Raw genomic sequence first — 17,266 nt, forward strand, 5'->3', positions numbered from 1 at the left:
TGTGTCAGAAGCTGTTGGGTTTTACATTTTCATTGATGATAATAATCATTGTCCTCTGGCTATTTGTGCACATTTTTGTATTCTATGACGGATGCTTTTAATACTACTGCAGAAATGGGGACTGTTACTAAATGCTCGCCATCTCCATCTGATGACACCAACACAGAATGAATTCAGTGCCATTGACAAAGCAGCCAGGAGTCCCTTTACCATAGTTGCATTGGTGACTGAGAGCTCCAGGAATGAGCTTATACTATCATATAGAAATTATTTGACACATGACCTGCAGGATGCTGTTGAAGACTGTTTCACGGGACCTTGCAATACAAAAGATGAAAACTTAATACACATAATACAAGGTTTCTTTATTTGTGTCATTGTTTGCACCTAATATTTATTCTTTGACTTAACTTAATAAAATCATGGAAAGGATTTCCATTTGATTGAATGGCTTTCTGTGAGGACTAAGAAGTTATGTTGAAACTGATTAAACCATTCACATCGATTTAAACTCTACAAAACTATATTAACCCATCTCAATGACATAGTGTTAGAGTAACGTAATTGTTTAACATAGAGAGAAACCAATAAAATAGTGTGGAAATCCTTTCCAAGATTTTTTAAAGTAATGCCAACAAGTCATTTTTTCATCATGACCTGCGCAAAAGAGGGCGGAAAACGATGAATTTCACCCTCCTGCTCCCCGCACATCCAAAGCCATTCTTTTCTCTCCCGGCTCTCTCTCTCTCCCTCTCTCACTCACTATCACACGCGCACACACACACACACACACACACACACTCACGACCCCGCCCCCCATGTCACTCACATGCATACCGCATTCACTGGACAGGCACACAGTAGGAAACCAGAACATCATAACATTGTCCCACACAGCAGCTAACAGCGGGGTTGCTACAATATAAAACTTGCGGGCCGCAGTAACATTAAACTTTCATATTAAAGTGGGGGCCACAAAATATCGTCCCGCGGGCCGCAATTGGCCGGCGGGCCGCGAGTTTGAGACCCCTGGTCTAGACAATTAGCAGTTATTTGTAGCCTGCAAATCCTGATTGTTTGTTAGCCTGTTGAATTTGTTTCTTTCCCTTGAGTGCAGGCTGGTTGTTCTCATTGCATATTGCTGGTCTTCCTTCCTCTTTCATGCCTCCCAAAGTGGTCCAACAGGCCAGCACGTTCCTAGCCTCTTGCTTTGTCTCTTATTGCAAGAAGTCCAACATGTGTCTAAACCCCTGGTGACACTCGGGAGGTGCCTGAGTTTTCTCTCAAGGCTCATTTTTATGTTTTTATTTTTTTGTTGATATTTTCTTTCTTCTTTTTTTATTGTTTTTTTTCTCTTTTTTGTATCGAAGACAATAAGATTGGAGTGAAAACAAAAGTTCATAAGAGTAGGAGAGAGAAGTTGGGGAAGTTTCCTGGAAGACTTGTGTGACTGTTACTCTGAGCAGGGTCATTGCTGTGTGTCACAAGACGCATGTTGAACACAACTCGGTTACACAGTGGAGTCAGTTTGGGTTCAGTTCACTTGGGGTGGGGGGGGCACCAGTGCCATCCATCCAAATAGGAAAGAACATTTGGACAGTAACAACAATTCTGAGAAGTTTGCATTAAGATGGAAACATGACAAGGTAGAACAACTCAACGACAATGAAATAAAATCATCTACACCGATTATTTAAAATACATTTCTGAAAAGAATAGACCTGACATACATTGGATATATACTAATGTATTATTGACTTAACATACATGTAAACTGGCAACATTCCATACATTTTGGCCCTCCGGACAGGTTTTGTTGTGTGAAAGCATGCTGTTATATTCTATAGAGATCACAATCTTATTTATTCAGGAAAGTGTTTCAATTTTTATCTAATTTGAGGACTGATTAACCTTTCTCTTAGGTTATTAGGCTTTTTTGTCATTCATTGGTAAAAAACAAATTGGTATTTGACATTGCCAGGCAGAGTTTGTTTCCAAATGTAGTGTTGTTTTTTTTTTTTCTGCGTACAATTGTTCGGCAAGAATACTAGTGTTTACAATCAGTAACTATCAGTGTCAGTTCAGTTTTAGTTGCTAAAACAAATTCATTAGGAGAGCACCAATCAAGTGTAAGGAGCTATCGTATTTGGAAGTGTTGCACATGAAGCATAAGGCTTTGTAACCACATTAGGAATCCGTTATGATAGTTATCATCCCATTACAGCATGGTGTAAACAACAGAACTTCATTATGACTCGCAGGAAAGTGAGAGTATTGTATCTCAGCACAGTAAAGCAAGACTGATTGTGATTAGATTTATGTTTAGAAAGTATGCCTACAAACCATACAGTTTCTCTGATAGGAGGATTACCTTTCAGCAACCAAGTTTCTCCATTAGAGGGAGACACTTATAACAAAATTCTCTCTATGGTAGGACAGTTTGCATGGTGAGCATGGCAGTGTGCAATATGGTTTGAGCTCGTTTGCAGCAGTATCTGGGACAATGTACCCGGCACCGGCTGCAAATAACGACAGTCTCAAGGTGTTAGAATATAATGTTGGCATGAACTGTGATTTTGGAGAGCTTCTGTGTGATCACAAGGGTCTGTTTTTAAGTTGCATCTTCACTAGCTGAGAAGACAAATCTTGTTATTAACTTTGTTATTGCCTCTAACCTTTTTCTCTAATCTCCTTACTTTTAAACATTTCAATTAAAGCCCAATGCTTATGGGGTGCAACGTTCCGCACGCTTTCCCAAAACTACTGACTTGACTGCTACTTTTAGCAGATACATTTCTCAAAGAATAGTATGGCTGCTGATTTTCCCACAATTTCCAACAACAAGACAACATCTCTCAGTGTAGGCACCTTGAGAAAAGAGTTGTTGAGTTTACTGTTAGAAATCAAACAGCGGCCCTCGGAGTTCATTATGAGCAAATGGATCTTGGTGTCTCAGACCTTGGGGAAATTTTATTTCACCCATCGCAGGGTGGCTCTTCTCTCGTTTGGGTTTTATTGAGTCTATCGATCATTGTTTCAATCTCCTGCCCTTTGCTTTACTCCTTGCTGCTCTGTCTTGTCTTATCAAACTCTTAATCATAGATGCGCACACACACACACACACACACACACACACTTTGCAGACACACAGTATATACACCTCCACAGATATGTAGTGTTGAAAGGAAAAGTGAATAACGGCTTTAAATCTCATGCGTGGGCATGCAAACCACATCTGTACTTTCATTTTCCATGTCAACGCCTCGCTGTTAGCTCTTAAAGGTAAAGGCATATTCACATTACACTTTCTGACGTCTTCAAACCACATAACATCGAGCGAGCACATCTTATTTACCTCACATGGGACAATTTCTCCCAGAACTGGTTTCGCTCAATGGGTTATTTCACTTCCTGTTGCCTCCAATACATCCTGAACTTTACAATCGGCGTAAAAACATTCTTTTCTCCTTTTAGATCTTCCTGTCTGACATTTCCCTTTTATTCTTCACTTAACAGTCTGCAACAATGTGCTGCTCAACATTCTTTGTTTCTTTCTGGTTGACTTTCAGTTTCACCATTGAAAAACTTTCTAAGGCCTTCTTCTGTGTTACGTTAGTAAGAACTGGTCGCTATTCAGGAAAGAAACCTATGGAGGATTTGTATCTCTCATGTCTGACGTGACAATTATATCAAGATTGATCATCAGGTCCATAGGTTTAAATACTTTATAATCTCTTATGTAAAGTAGTGCTGCAAAATTAGTTTATAAATCCAAAGATTAGGAGTCAATAAAGCAAATTAATGCACAACTCATTTTATATTGGAGTAATTGTTTTTCTAGCAAAAATATGGTTTAGAGAAATATAGATAGTAGAGATAAATTAATAAAGGAAATAACCATGAAGCGCAGAGTTACTTTAAACCAAGAGGGGAGGATCTTCTCTTTGACGTGAAATATTTCCTTGTCGCTCCCTGCTTTGCAACTCCAAATAGTTCCCTTTCATAGAGTGGACTTATGATCAATTTTGAAATGTAATCTGCCACGAGAAAGCTCCCAGATGGAATACGCAAACATTAGAAACTGTGTGAGTAGTGACTACTAAAAAAAGCCTCAAACATTGTATGCTACGTACTGTGCACTCACTTTGATGTCCTTAGTAATGCACAGTTAAAAAGCATTCAGCGCTGTACTGAAATTCACTGGAGCGCCGGCTTGTCGAAAATTGCGATTTGTAGGGTCCTGCAATGCAAAATCTGCTACAATGACAAAACATCTAAATTGGTACTGAATGATATTCCTCTTGGAAAAGCCCAGAAAATGGAAGACTTACTGAAAAAATGTAAAGCTCCAACTAATTTCCTCCATAGACCCCCTGTCATAAATAGCTCACAGTGCCTTGCATGCCTCTTTGTCTTACATTAATTATCATATCCAGATGCCGCATGAAACCCTGCCAAGAATTTTGCTTACTCTACCACAGAAATTCCTTATCAACATTCCTCAAGAATACACCTGCTAATCCTTCACTCTTTCTAAATATCTGCCTCCGTGCACCGACCTCTTTACGGTTCAACACACTGTTTCTCAGCTCATAAAACCTCTGTTTCACATTCTGTACCCTCTCTTCCCATTCAAGTCGGACCCCATGCCAATGCTGTGAACCTCTTCGAGATTACCCGTGACTTTTAGCGTTCATATAATTGAGTATTTTTTACAGTTCGCCTGCGTTGCTCTTCCAAGAGGCTCACTGATGTCTTTGTTTTGGTAATGGTATCCATGCAAATTCACATTTGACTGAACATTGTGGGGACATTTATTTATCCTCAGTGGGTGACCAGAGCAGACCGCACACAACAGCAGCCAGTGTCAACATTACAAGGCAAGACCCTGACTGCTCCCATTCAGTCAGTCTCAGGCCATTGCATGTTTTACAGGAAAATGTTCCCAAATTGAGAGACCCTTTGCAAACCAAATGATTAGTCCAAACTATTAGTTGATTGAAATGAATGAAAATACGACATCGACGAAGTACCTTGTGAGGGTTTCAACGTGTTTGAGTTGCTCGGAGATTCGCTTCCCTTCTCTTTTTAGAATTCTTACATTTCTCTAAAGTATACGCGAGGCGGATGTTCCTCCAGGTATCCCAGATTCACAGAAATCAAAGAGCGTGTTGTGCCCCGTCTCAAGGACAGGGTAGAGGATAGCCACATTATCTCCGGATCTCTCCTGCACCGGCTCTTATTTGCACACGGTGCATCCATTTAGTCGGACTCATGGGGTTCAAACGCAAACAAGACATTCACTCAGACAACTACATTTTTGAGGGGCGATTCTTCCAAGGTGATTTGATAGAGCAAGTGAGTGGATAAGCTGCCAGACATCCTCAGAATAACAAGTGCTCCAGCTCAGAGGCTCCTCTCCTCTTTGATGTTGGGCTTCAAACCTGGCTTCATGCTGACAGCAGATGCTGAGTGAAGTATACACTATGGCTTCTTTTTTTTTTTTTTTTACAGGTGATGCAGTTCAGATCTACCACGGATTTAAAACAAGTTGTTAAATGCAATTTCTATGTTATTATATTATTACTATTATTCTAAAACAATAAGCAGAAGAATGGCGGGTGGGAGGAGGGTGACGCTTACACAGTCATCCTCTGGCTTCTTGGTCCATTATTGCTCCGTTTTTTAAAACTATGGACTCGTGTTTATGGCTCATCTTCCCAGGAAGAATAGAATTTCCTTTAAATATCATATTTTTGATTTCATCCGACAATTAATGAGCAGCGCATCTGACCTTCGTACAGTTTTTTGTATGGCTTGTGGAATTCTTCAGTCACGTTTTGTATCATTATCATCACCGCCTTGCTAATGTGTTGATGTTAAGATTTGAGCATTGTTGAGCATCTTAATCATCTTTCCCCAAGGATTTTCCTTATCAATGTCCATTTCCGTCCAATCACTCAGGAATTTGAGTTTTATCACAGTATTTTTCTAATATACTCAAATGAAAAATAAAATGATACAACAAAAAAAATATATTTTATGTTTAAATATAGCTATGGCTTTCTCACACCCTAATTGTCTTCAGCTGACCTGACCTGACCCAGAAACCCCGTGGATAACTTTCTTCTGTGAACGGTTTTATCTTACTCTGCGGTTTAGTTGACCTCTGTGATTAACTTCGCTGTACGGCAGATGGTGGGCGGAAAGCTGCCGGAGCCACACTGTCACCAACTTTAGGGCTCAGGCGGGGGCCCAGGGGTGAGGATTATGATGCACAGTCAGCGCTGGGAATGCGTAAGTGGTGAATACACAGTACAATAGAGAGGTGGCACAGAAGATGGAATTGTCGGCGGGACAAAGAACCTTGAGCATGACAGAGAAACGCAGGGGACTCCGCATTAGGAAGTCACAGGGGGACGGAGAAAGTGACACAGTGGCGGGGCGAGGTGGTGGTAGTTCTGGCTTAGGCCGAGGGCTTCCTGACAGGTGGTGGGGGGGGGGGCGGGGGGACTCCTCTCTCAGGCCTCCGTGGTTGCTGATGGACCTCTGACCCCTTTACCTCTCAGCGTCTGCTAGTGCACTTCTGGAATGTGGTGGTCGGTGAGGGCCACTCCCTCAGCCACCCTCAGTGCATAATGGGCGACTGTATTCCCAGCGTCACTGCTGCCCTTTGTCCCTCCCTCAGTCTCCTGTGCTATGACGCATCAGCCTTGGGAGCTTCTTTCCGACCGTTCTTCAGGGTCGGCGAATCTGATGTCTTCACAGTCTTGCGAGGAGGACTCACTGGTTCGGCAGCAAGCTCGTGTAGCGATGGCTCCTTGTACATTGCGACTGTGAGATGAAGATAGAAGCTGTTGTTTAGTAACAAAGGAGGTAATTATTAAGTAAGAAGGTGGTTTAATTTGTTCTAATGTGAAACAAAGGACACAAACCCTCAATAACTTTAGGCAGGAAGTGTGCTGCCCCTTTGGTCTTCTTCACTCGGTTGCCCTTCATGACCTGGCCATCGCGGTTGATACCGATGTACCAGGAGCGGCCAGACTGGGTCTGGCGATACAGCATGGAGGAGTATGTAACGTAGTAGTTCTCAAATACACTCTCCTTAAACTTGCACTCCGGAGTGAAGTGCTCCTGAAATGAAATATGGAAAAAGGGGTTGAGAAGTGCATTCATACTAGTAAATAAAGACATACAAGGCAAAATTATGTTAACTATAAAACCTCTTTTATGTCTTTTTAAACATGGACTCCAATGCACAATATCACTGGGAAAAAACAACTTGGGTAAAAGATGTGAAATCCATTAACTAGGTGACATGGATAGAATTATATCTGGACTTCTTGTTTCTTTGAAAATACGACCATCGTGATCCTCTGGGAACAGCAAGTTGAGGATGCCTCATACATGCACATGTAGAAATACCACTAATATATCTCTAATAAACATAACATGTTCCCAATGGAGAGAGCAGAGAAGATCATAAGCACTGAAACACAGACATTATACACCAAAAGATTCAGTCTACACATTAACATTACATACTGCACAGTATTGAGTAATTCTGAAATCAACCTGTAGTTATGGTGTCAGAGGCATCCCAGGTTTAAAAGAGTAGCTTACCTAGCCTATAAGAACAAGATCCCAGTTAATGGGTTTGATTGTTAAGACATTTTTTGATTGTGTTATCAACAGAATCCTACCAAAAAATGTAGTTGAAATCTGTTTTTTGCATAATAATATAAAGCATAGAAGGGGGACAGAAAACAAAATCCGCTCAAGCTCTTAAAGTCAGGGTCATAGGGACATTGTCTGCCTAATTGGTTAAAAAAATAGGGTCTTCATTGGAATAAACTGGTCACAACTCATAGACTATCTGACTTAATCAGTTAGAGGTGATAAATAGACACTTTTAAATTTGAAGGACCCACAAACCAGTAAGTTTGAGAGCCGCTACTCTAGCAGGTTTTTCAGACTCTTGGTATGTAGAAACAATGGCAAGATTAATCCCCCTTCATTCGTCCAAGAAGAGAATGAACCATTTGAGCTGTCAATTGTACGAGACTGGCTCAATCTGAATGCACATTACAAAATCTAATTAGCCAAACTTGGATTTAATCCAACATCCAGTCATTGTAAATGATCATGTTCCAGCAGCAAGTGTCCTCCCTCTCCATCCTCAACATAACGACCACTGAACCCTGCTTAATGTAGTGAAATTGTGGTGAAATTAACCATAACAGACAGATATACATCTCTGTTAGTCTCCATCAGGGTCTTGACAGGGTCCTTTTCCTGTCCGAAAGCAAAGCCAATCTGTTGGATTGATTAAGTTAGAGCAGCATGGCACAAATGGCTGAGTGGAGAATTTCTGTGAGACTCGGAATGACAGAAAAGGGCCAACGGATCACAGCTTGGCATAAACTTCTTGTAGCAAAGAGCCATAGGTAGATTGACGGGACTTTCGGTTTCAGATGTATCACAGATCACTGCCTTTCTCCTTCACGGAGTCGGCATCCTTTCAGCTGATAAAGCAACTGGGGACTTTGTGCCCTTTGTCCGTCCACTCCTGATGTCCTCCCAGCATTAAAAAAACAAAACAAGCCCCTACCCTTAACTCAACAAACTCTCCCACATTACACAGCTATTTTAAGATTCTCTGACAGGTTTGATATCTTCTGCTGGGGTAACACAAAGAGGATGGGATCGATAGATGATCTGCTTCATTTATTATTAATCAGGCCAGAGAGCAAGAGGGCTGGGAAGTGCGCAAGACAGAAGGTGAAAGGCAGGCCAGAGAGCAGAAGTTTCGAGAGCACGGAGCTGGGTAACACAGGAGTTTAAGAAGAAAGGGAACTGCTTCTTTGCATCTCCCTCAGGACCAATGGTGGGCTCAGCGTTTCATGGTGTGACAATGAATGTCCCTCTGAAAAGAGAGCCCAAAACTTCAACAAAATACCCTTCAGCTCAACCTCTGGGATGGCACCAGTGATAACCCCTCTCCCAAGGGATCCTATAACTACCTCAATTATTAAATCAAGTTAAATTAGCCTAATGACATAACCCATGTCTTCTGTATTTCATTCAAGTCCTCTCCAAAGGTCTGGAGAGGAAAAAACTACATAGACATGAAGAATTGTGCGAAAAAATTCAAAGACAGACCTTTTCCATGAACATGGATGCCTTAAGGGGCAACATATCTGCCCCTAGCTGATACAAATATGTTGCTGTCATTTTCCACATCTCTGTAGCTCACCTTGAGGCACCACCGGAGCTCAGCAGAACTACCGAAACCACCCCGGGGGTTACTGACGGGAGATATCACCCAAACCAACAGATGTACCTGCGTAAATGAAGAATTGTTGGGGTGTATTGAGAGTTTCACATGTTTAAGTGTGATGGAGTATCTATATCTTGATGGGTCTCAGACTAAACCTCTAAATGAAAACCTCCTGCTCTAATGCGAATCATTGAGACTTTGGTAGCTTTCTTTAACTGCGTCTCAAGATGAATTTAAGTAGACGAGGAAGGTAATATGTGGCATCCGTGCTGAGAATCCCCAAGATGGGAAGAACCTTTTTATGATGCAGATCAGTGTCCCAACCCCCCCGCCCACACACAACACCTTCTTCTTCATCCCTTGTGTCTGATTACATCTATTCTACCTGCTTCAGGAGGCTTAACTCTCCGTGCCACCATACACTGGGATTGTACTCACCACCAAATAAGGGCATGACGGTACTAATCATATGGACTAAAAGGGGCAGATTGGCACCAATCCGACTAACATCTTTCCATGCATTTAGATAAGATTACAAAACAGGATAGTTAGGACTAAAAAGAATATAGAGGATGCATGAATACTCTTTAATGTGATGTTTACTTTCATTTCATTGTGCACGCCCAAGCATGAAATCAGAACTAATGCCTGTCCGTCTTGAATTAATAAACACTTCTTAGCATTTCGGATGTGCAGTGCCTTATTTAGACAGCAGGGGTCACAGTGTCATACAGGCGTCCTGCATCTGTTGACTGGCCCATCAGCTCCTTGGGGCACTGTGAAAACTACCCAGCTGCCCTAATCCTACAATGTTTCCATTGATATGTGTCACCGCCGCAGCACTCCCCTGATTCATCCACAACAATCCTCATGCACATGATGCAGCGTAATGTGTATGCAAGGAACAACAGCACCAGCAGGTTATGATGTCGATGTTTGTTGTCACACCAAACAGATGCACTCTGAAATGCCACATTACATAAGTCAATAGGGCTTATTAAGAGTGATTTAAGAGGATGAGACCAGCATTTAATACAGTCTGCAAAACACATGTATAGTCTGGCCGTAATGCTTTATGATCACCCTTTGAGGACCTCTTGGCAAGTCCAGATTAGATGATAATGTGCAGGGACTCCTGTCTCATGCATCGTTGACTGATGGATGAAAGCCCCCTGTCAATATAATGTAGCTGAGAGAGGAATTTTGGCTGACTCTCCCTCTTCGACCCAGAGTGACAGAGGTGACCGGCTGCTGCCTTTCATCACCCTGCTTTGAATGTTGTGGGTAAGATAGGACACAAACAACGGCGGTAGGTTTTGTGCCATCATCAAAACACAAGACGGCTTTGAGGTTCTGGAAGGAGAGCACCTTCACGAGGAACTCCTATTTTAAGAGCTAATCCGAAAAAGAGTAGTTTTCACCTTCACAAAGCTCACGATTGGCTGCCTGGCAAACTGTACGCCCCTTTCCTTGCTTTTCTTACTTCATCGGATTTCTCTCGCTCCGGCCAATTATCCTCTGCACTACTTTTTTATCACATCCTGTGATAAAAGCGATGATATCTCTTTGCTCGTGTTGTCCTGCATCTCAATGTAATCCTTTCATGAAAAGAATGGAAAGGACACAAGGCTTAACTTTTTCGTCAGAGGGTCTCGCGCTCGCTCTTTTCTCATTCCTCTCCCGTGTCTAACTGCCCGTCTTTCTATCACACGCTATAAAAGGCCTGTGTGCATCACACACCATAGTGTTTATCATGCAGTGGTCTTTTAAGGGTCTCTTTTATGCTTCAAAGGACCAAATTAGGTGTAGGATTGTGTGGTCTCCCAGGTGAGAGCTGACAACAGGGAGAAAATGCGGTGAAATCCTTAATCAAAACAAAACGCCCACAAAACGCCCACAACGATGGATTCAGAGCCTTTTGTCTTTGTGTGACCACAGCTAAAACCTTATAAAAACACCTAAAGCAAAGCATGCACTTCTATTTCCACATATCCTTGGTAGGCATGTAGTGATAAAAAGGTTTTGTCCCTGATCCTTATTAGCCTGTGCTCTGATAGTTATGTTGATTAAAAATATGCATCTGACTCACTGGAATAACAGCTGGAGCCCACTTAAATCTGACATGTGCAAGCTATATGATTCATACACTGAAAGTTCAAAGCTGTTGTATGTTTTAAATTGGCGATTTGACGCAGGTGAGTTTAACTGCAGGAAAATTTGATACAAAGTGATCAGAGAAGACTTTTTCTGATCTGGCAGAGATGTAACGGAGTTGGCAGTCCTTCCTTCCAAACAAGAGGCAGAGCACAGACACCAGCCGTGGAGACGTTTGCGCTGCCATCAAATGACTTACAGAATAAACTTAAATTCGTTAACAAGCTGGCATTTTAACCCGGACCAGGAAGAAGAGGAAGAGGGAGGAGACGTTAAAGATTCTTTGGTGTTAAGCAAACCCGTGTATTTTATTATTTAAAGTTTTATTTTACATCTCACACACACACAAATTGGCTTTTGTATAATAATAGAGGGCAGCATCGGAACACTAAGCGAGTGAGGTAAACAAAAGCAAAATACAATTGAGTAGAAAAATAAAGGGTTAATTTTTGTTCATCCTTTAAAATGTGTCTGGATGAGGGATATCTCCTAATTCTTGGCGGTTATCGTCAAATCTGATTTTCCTTCAAGTTGACATTGTACAGTCTGATACAGATTGCGAGATAAATGCTGTTTTTATTTAGTTTAGGTTAGTGCATTGGTCAAAGACAAAAAGCAATCTATCACAAGGGAATTAGATGTATTGGAGCAACTAGCTAAATTCCATTTCATTTTAAAGCAAAAATATGCACAAAAACCTGCATGAAGGAAAACAAATATTTACAACAAGCAAAGCCCGTGTCTAAATCCTGATTGGCACAAAAACGACTTCTGCAAAGACAGCCTCCTGCAACACAAGCCTCTCTCTCTCTCTCTCTCTCTCTCTCTCTCTCTCTCTCTCTCTCTCTCTCTCTCTCTCTCTCGGTCTATGAGGAGTTTTCCAGAACACATAGATTATAAAATGGGGCACGAATGAGCCAAGCTCTATTTTTATATCAGGATCAGCCATTTCCTGTAGTCACCTAGATGTAGTGAGCCTGAGATGTATGTGTAAAACAAGGCAGCAGTGGACTTTGGCTTCTTTTTAATGAGCCAGGCTCCACGACCTGACCACTGCGCTGTGTGTGTGTGTGTGTGTGTGTGTGTGTGTGTGTGTGTGTGTGTGTGTGTGTGTGTGTGTGTGTGTGTGTGTGTGTGTGTGTGTGTGTGTGTGTGTGTGTGTGTGTGTGTGTGTGTGTGTGTGTGTGTGTGTGTGTGTGTGTGTGTGTGTGTGTGTGTGTGTGTGTGTGTGTGTGTGTGTGTGTGTGTGTGTGTGTGTGTGTGTGTGTGTGTGTGTGTGTGTGTGTGTGTGTGTGTGTGTGTGTGTGTGTGTGTGTGTGTGTGTGTTTGTTTATGCAGAGTGATTCAAGAAAAAGTTCTGAGTTTTTTTTGGAAGGAAAGAAACATAATTGCATCCATTAAGCAGCAGGAGTGGCAGTCTATGCGAGAAAATATCTGTAGAAGCAATGAGTCATACAATCAGTCACCTCTCGAGTGACTTATTTATTGTAAATGAAAACATTACACGTCTGTGTCACGCACTGTCTTTGCGTGCTTTTAAAATGTAAAAGCCCATGTGAACATGCATCTGCAGCACACAGATATGTATGAATGGCCGTATTGAGCCACCGGCACTCCCTCCTGCAGCAGCAAATTGGCACATCTGACTATATAGAACAATATCTGGTCGTAAAATACAGCACGCATGATGTTACACAAGCAGAAAGCTACTGTGCGGCCTCGATACTAAATGTGTGTGTTTGGGAGAGAGGAAATTCTCTGGGAGATGTCAGTGTGGGATGCAGTGCAGCTTATTGACTGGTGCTGAGGAAATCCCTTCTCCTTTCTGCACACACAGGCAGGCCAGTGAAATCTCATGCATGCCTAATCATTGGCTCTGCCTGAACCAACACACAGATGACCTCTCCGCAGAACATATTTATACAAGGGTTCTGACATTTACTTTTTTATGTTATCTTTTAAAATGTTAAGTATGTATGAGGCATGCTTGTGTGTATTATCCATTGTGTCCACAAGAGTCAAATTGTATTAATATTATACACAATCCAAGTTATCTTACTGTAGGAATTCTGGCCCCTGGCAACAGTCTTTTCGAGGTGTAAATCACTGTCACATTCATAGCAGCATGTATGTTACTTTATTGCTTTTGTGCCGTTAGCTTTTGCAGACATGAATATACCATATGGATATATGGTATACAGTATATAACAAGTAAATAGTATATTGTTGTTTAATTGTTTTCTATCATGAACTGTGTTTGTCATGGCAACATAAGCAGTGTTATAGGTGCTGTCCAGGGTACTGATCAGAGTGAACAGCCCCATTAGCTGCCAAAGGGAACTTCAACAGTTCCATGAGACGATATTTAATGGTTGTGCAGGATCTTAATTTGAAGCATTTTGTCTATCTAAACTTAAAGCAATGTTGCAATATCCAAGGTTCTTATCAGATTGTATGAAATATAAAACAGTCTCTAGGCTGTCCAAAGTACTGATCAGAGAGCATGCTAGGATTAGCAGTCCATTGAGTGCAAAAGGTTTTCATCAGCATCACAGCTTGCAGAAAATGCAGACAGTGCTTTCTGCAAATATCAGCCAATTCCTTAATTGCAAGATTTTGTCTATTGTTAACCGAATACACCAATTTGCAGATAATATTTTAAGAAGCTAATTGACTGATAACCCTCTGACACATAAAATGATACTTAAGATATGCAGCTAAATAGATTTCTGTCCCCTGGGATTTGTCTGCAAACTCACAGACTGATTTGCTTGTTTTAAAAGTCACAGGAAAAAAAGGAGGTAAACATTTTTTTGATGTAATAGGTGCAAAAGTACTGTTTCAAACAATAAGGACACAGAATGAACTTATCTTGCATACTTGCCACCTTTCCAACTGCCATGCATCCTATATTTGTCAAAATAATAGGCATGTAGTCTAAAGGCGTATCTACCAGGCTTCCACTCCTCGCCTGTCCATGGCCAGATTTCTATCCAAATGTATTGTAAATGATAACCACATTTTGATAACCCTAACCCCAGAAGCTTGTGTATGTATTCAATGTGTATCATTTTGTTATTTTTTCTTTATACACCAACTTTTTGTACTGAGGATACAACTGGATAAACAGGACTTGGATTATAGTGCAAAAGTTGTGAGAGTTTGTCAACAGTTGTTTTTGGTATTGTGTTTTTTACTGTTAGCCCCCATTTACATCGATTCATCATACATCTCTTGTCCATTAATTTGTCTCTTAGCTACTATTATTAGTAGGTAAAAGCACAGAAATCCTAATCCATAGAGGCATACTTACCGAGGTATAAAGGTATCCCTCACCATTCATGGCGAGGTATAATCCTGTCTTTGCCCCCTGTATTGCAACGATCCGCAGTCCTACTGGAATTAAGTTGAACTGTGCTGAATTGGGGAATAAAATGGGAGAGATATGGCAAGACAAAGGTAGAGGAGAAAAAGAGAACGGATGTGAAAATCAAACTGTAGTATTGTATTGCCACAGAGTTTGCTTTTATCTCTTTTAAACCCAAATATTGTGACTTATTAGCATTTATGTTTATGCAAACCTCACCAAATAGAGCTTATAGCAGAGGATTGGTAGATAAAGTATATGAGTTCATCAATAAATTATTACGGTTGTTGAAGTCTAACTTTAAATATGTTCCCTTTTTCAAATTACAGTCTGAAACACAGCTCATATCTGACTCTGCAAGGTCAAATAGGCAAATAAACAGATCTGATTCTAGGAAGACAAGACCACATAGTTTCTGATATAAAAAGTTTTGGATTGCAAAAGGTCAGGATGAACATTCACATCTCAGTATGTCACTAGGAACATTTCGGGTAGCAACTATTCAACGATGTATAAACTTAATATCCAATCGCTATCTCACATTTTAAACCCAGTATAGATGGCCTTCAAGGACCAGCGCATGTGTAAAGCCTTTCAGCAGACGACCAATGGCCCTTTAAATGACCAAAGTTTGGCAGTTTAAAGGGACATTCCTTCCTTCTATCAAGAGACTAAAATAAGAAATTGGAAGAAATTCAGACACAAGCACAAGACAAAATCCTAACTTTTTCAGTCACAGGGACCTATAGCGCAGCGTGACACCTGCAGATGTTGTGTTTAGCTTTCATTTTTTCAGTACTGCATTACAATTTGAGACTTGGCTCCTAATGCGCTCATGAGCTATTCCATGGATGAACCATATGGATGCAGGTGTTACAAACATTCCATCCAGTGACATACTCACAAAATGAGCTGCTTTCATCCCTTGTGCTGTCCATGGTGCCGTCAGGCTGCATCTGCAGGTAGTATCCGTGTTGGCTGTATAGCCGAGTAACTATGCCTTTCAGCTGTGGCTCTACAAGCAGAAAACGTGGTATTACAATGGCGCCACCGCCCGAGGTTAAGAGCACAAATTACAATCACTCAATTACTGAACCTGGAAAAAGAAATGGTTTGTCAAATATTTCACCAACTGCCAAGATTCACTTTGTGGAATGTCTGAGGTTAGGATATGGTAATGTTTATTATATAAAATGTTGATTCCTTGAATGAAGTGCATTGTAAGTTAGAACAGACCTTCGTAGTTTCCAGAAGATTAATCCGTATCAATTTGTGCGACTTTGTGCGTGCGTCGACACGGATGGTACGGTCGACGTGGGGGATGCGCGGTCGCAAATAATCCCCCTGGTCTAACGCCCCCAGTGGACATTTTAGGAATAGCAGCTACTTTTATAGAAATGCAATTGATGTCTTTCTGTCATTTTTAAGTCATTGTCATTTTTAAGTCATCCAGCTTTAACATTCTGAGCATGTTGGCATGCTGGCGCTAGCGGGTGCATGGCGTTATACCCGTATCATACAATCAACTAGGGCTGAACTAATTTAGAAATATAACAAGACGTGTGAACTCGTACAGTATTGGTTTATGGAATACCATCTTTTGCTTCTGTTTGAGGCCTCTTGGGCATCAATGTAACGTCTTCGGGGAGTTTTACCAGAAGGGAAGATGCAGGGCAGAAGAGATTCTGATTGATCGCTGTTGTCATTAATATATAGAGGAATACTTGTCCAACCTTAAAACACTTCACAGTCCTGCAATAAAAATAATAAGTATGTTTATATATCGTTCTTGTTAGAGATTTTCTCTCAAAGATATTTTTTTTCAGCATTCGACAACAACGTCTTGGATAATAAGAAAATTGCAGAGAACACCGGGAATGCATAACATATAATACATCTTCATTTTGTATGTAGCAGCTTGTATTTCAACGATGAAAATTAAGAAAAGAAAATGCATTTATGGCATATGTTATAAGGCATTCATCCATTTGCCACCAGTGGTATTTTAAGGAAGAGCTGGGGTCATCAGATGATGAAGTCAAGTGAGAAAGTTTGTTGGTTTCCGACTGAAAAAAATATATGTAATGAATGGGGCGAGGAAGGAGGGTGAATAGAGCGATCAAATGTTTCTTCAATGGAGTCCCCGCAGCCTACTTTGCCTTCGTTTAAGAAACGGACAGAATCTTCGCTGCAGCTCTCCGACATCACCAGAGCAACCCTCAATACAGAAGCACCGTCTCTGTGCTGAGGAAATCTAAGTTGTCTCCTGACTCCTCTCCGCCTCGGCCCGGGCTGCTGCAACAGCAAGGAGAACCCTGCGGGTGCCCTTGACTCACAGTGGATGAAACCTTAGTCAGTGAGCTGACCAGTCTCCTTCAATGAGGCCTTAAAAATGGGGATGATTCAAGACAGAGCCTGTGGAGGATTTAGGGCCATCTGGGAGCTTCTCCTACAGCTAAACCTCG

The 17,266-nt window shown here is 41.3% G+C and overlaps 1 protein-coding gene across 1 annotated transcript in view; it reads right to left on the reverse strand.

Annotated features, from left to right (window-relative positions):
• Positions 1-346: 346 nt before the first annotated feature.
• Positions 347-17,266, reverse strand: part of fgf11b (fibroblast growth factor 11b) — a 28,315-nt gene continuing 11,395 nt past the window's right edge. Inside the window, exons 2-5 of the mRNA XM_037467834.2 lie at positions 15,706-15,816; positions 14,748-14,851; positions 6,936-7,134; positions 347-6,834 (exon numbers count right to left, since the gene is read on the reverse strand). Of these exons, the coding sequence (XP_037323731.2) occupies positions 6,698-6,834; positions 6,936-7,134; positions 14,748-14,851; positions 15,706-15,816 (551 nt within the window). The 3' untranslated portion in view covers positions 347-6,697. The remainder of the gene's footprint in view (positions 6,835-6,935; positions 7,135-14,747; positions 14,852-15,705; positions 15,817-17,266) is intronic.

The sequence above is a fragment of the Pungitius pungitius genome, chromosome 16, assembly GCF_949316345.1.
Source record: "Pungitius pungitius chromosome 16, fPunPun2.1, whole genome shotgun sequence".
Lineage (NCBI taxonomy): Eukaryota > Metazoa > Chordata > Actinopteri > Perciformes > Gasterosteidae > Pungitius > Pungitius pungitius.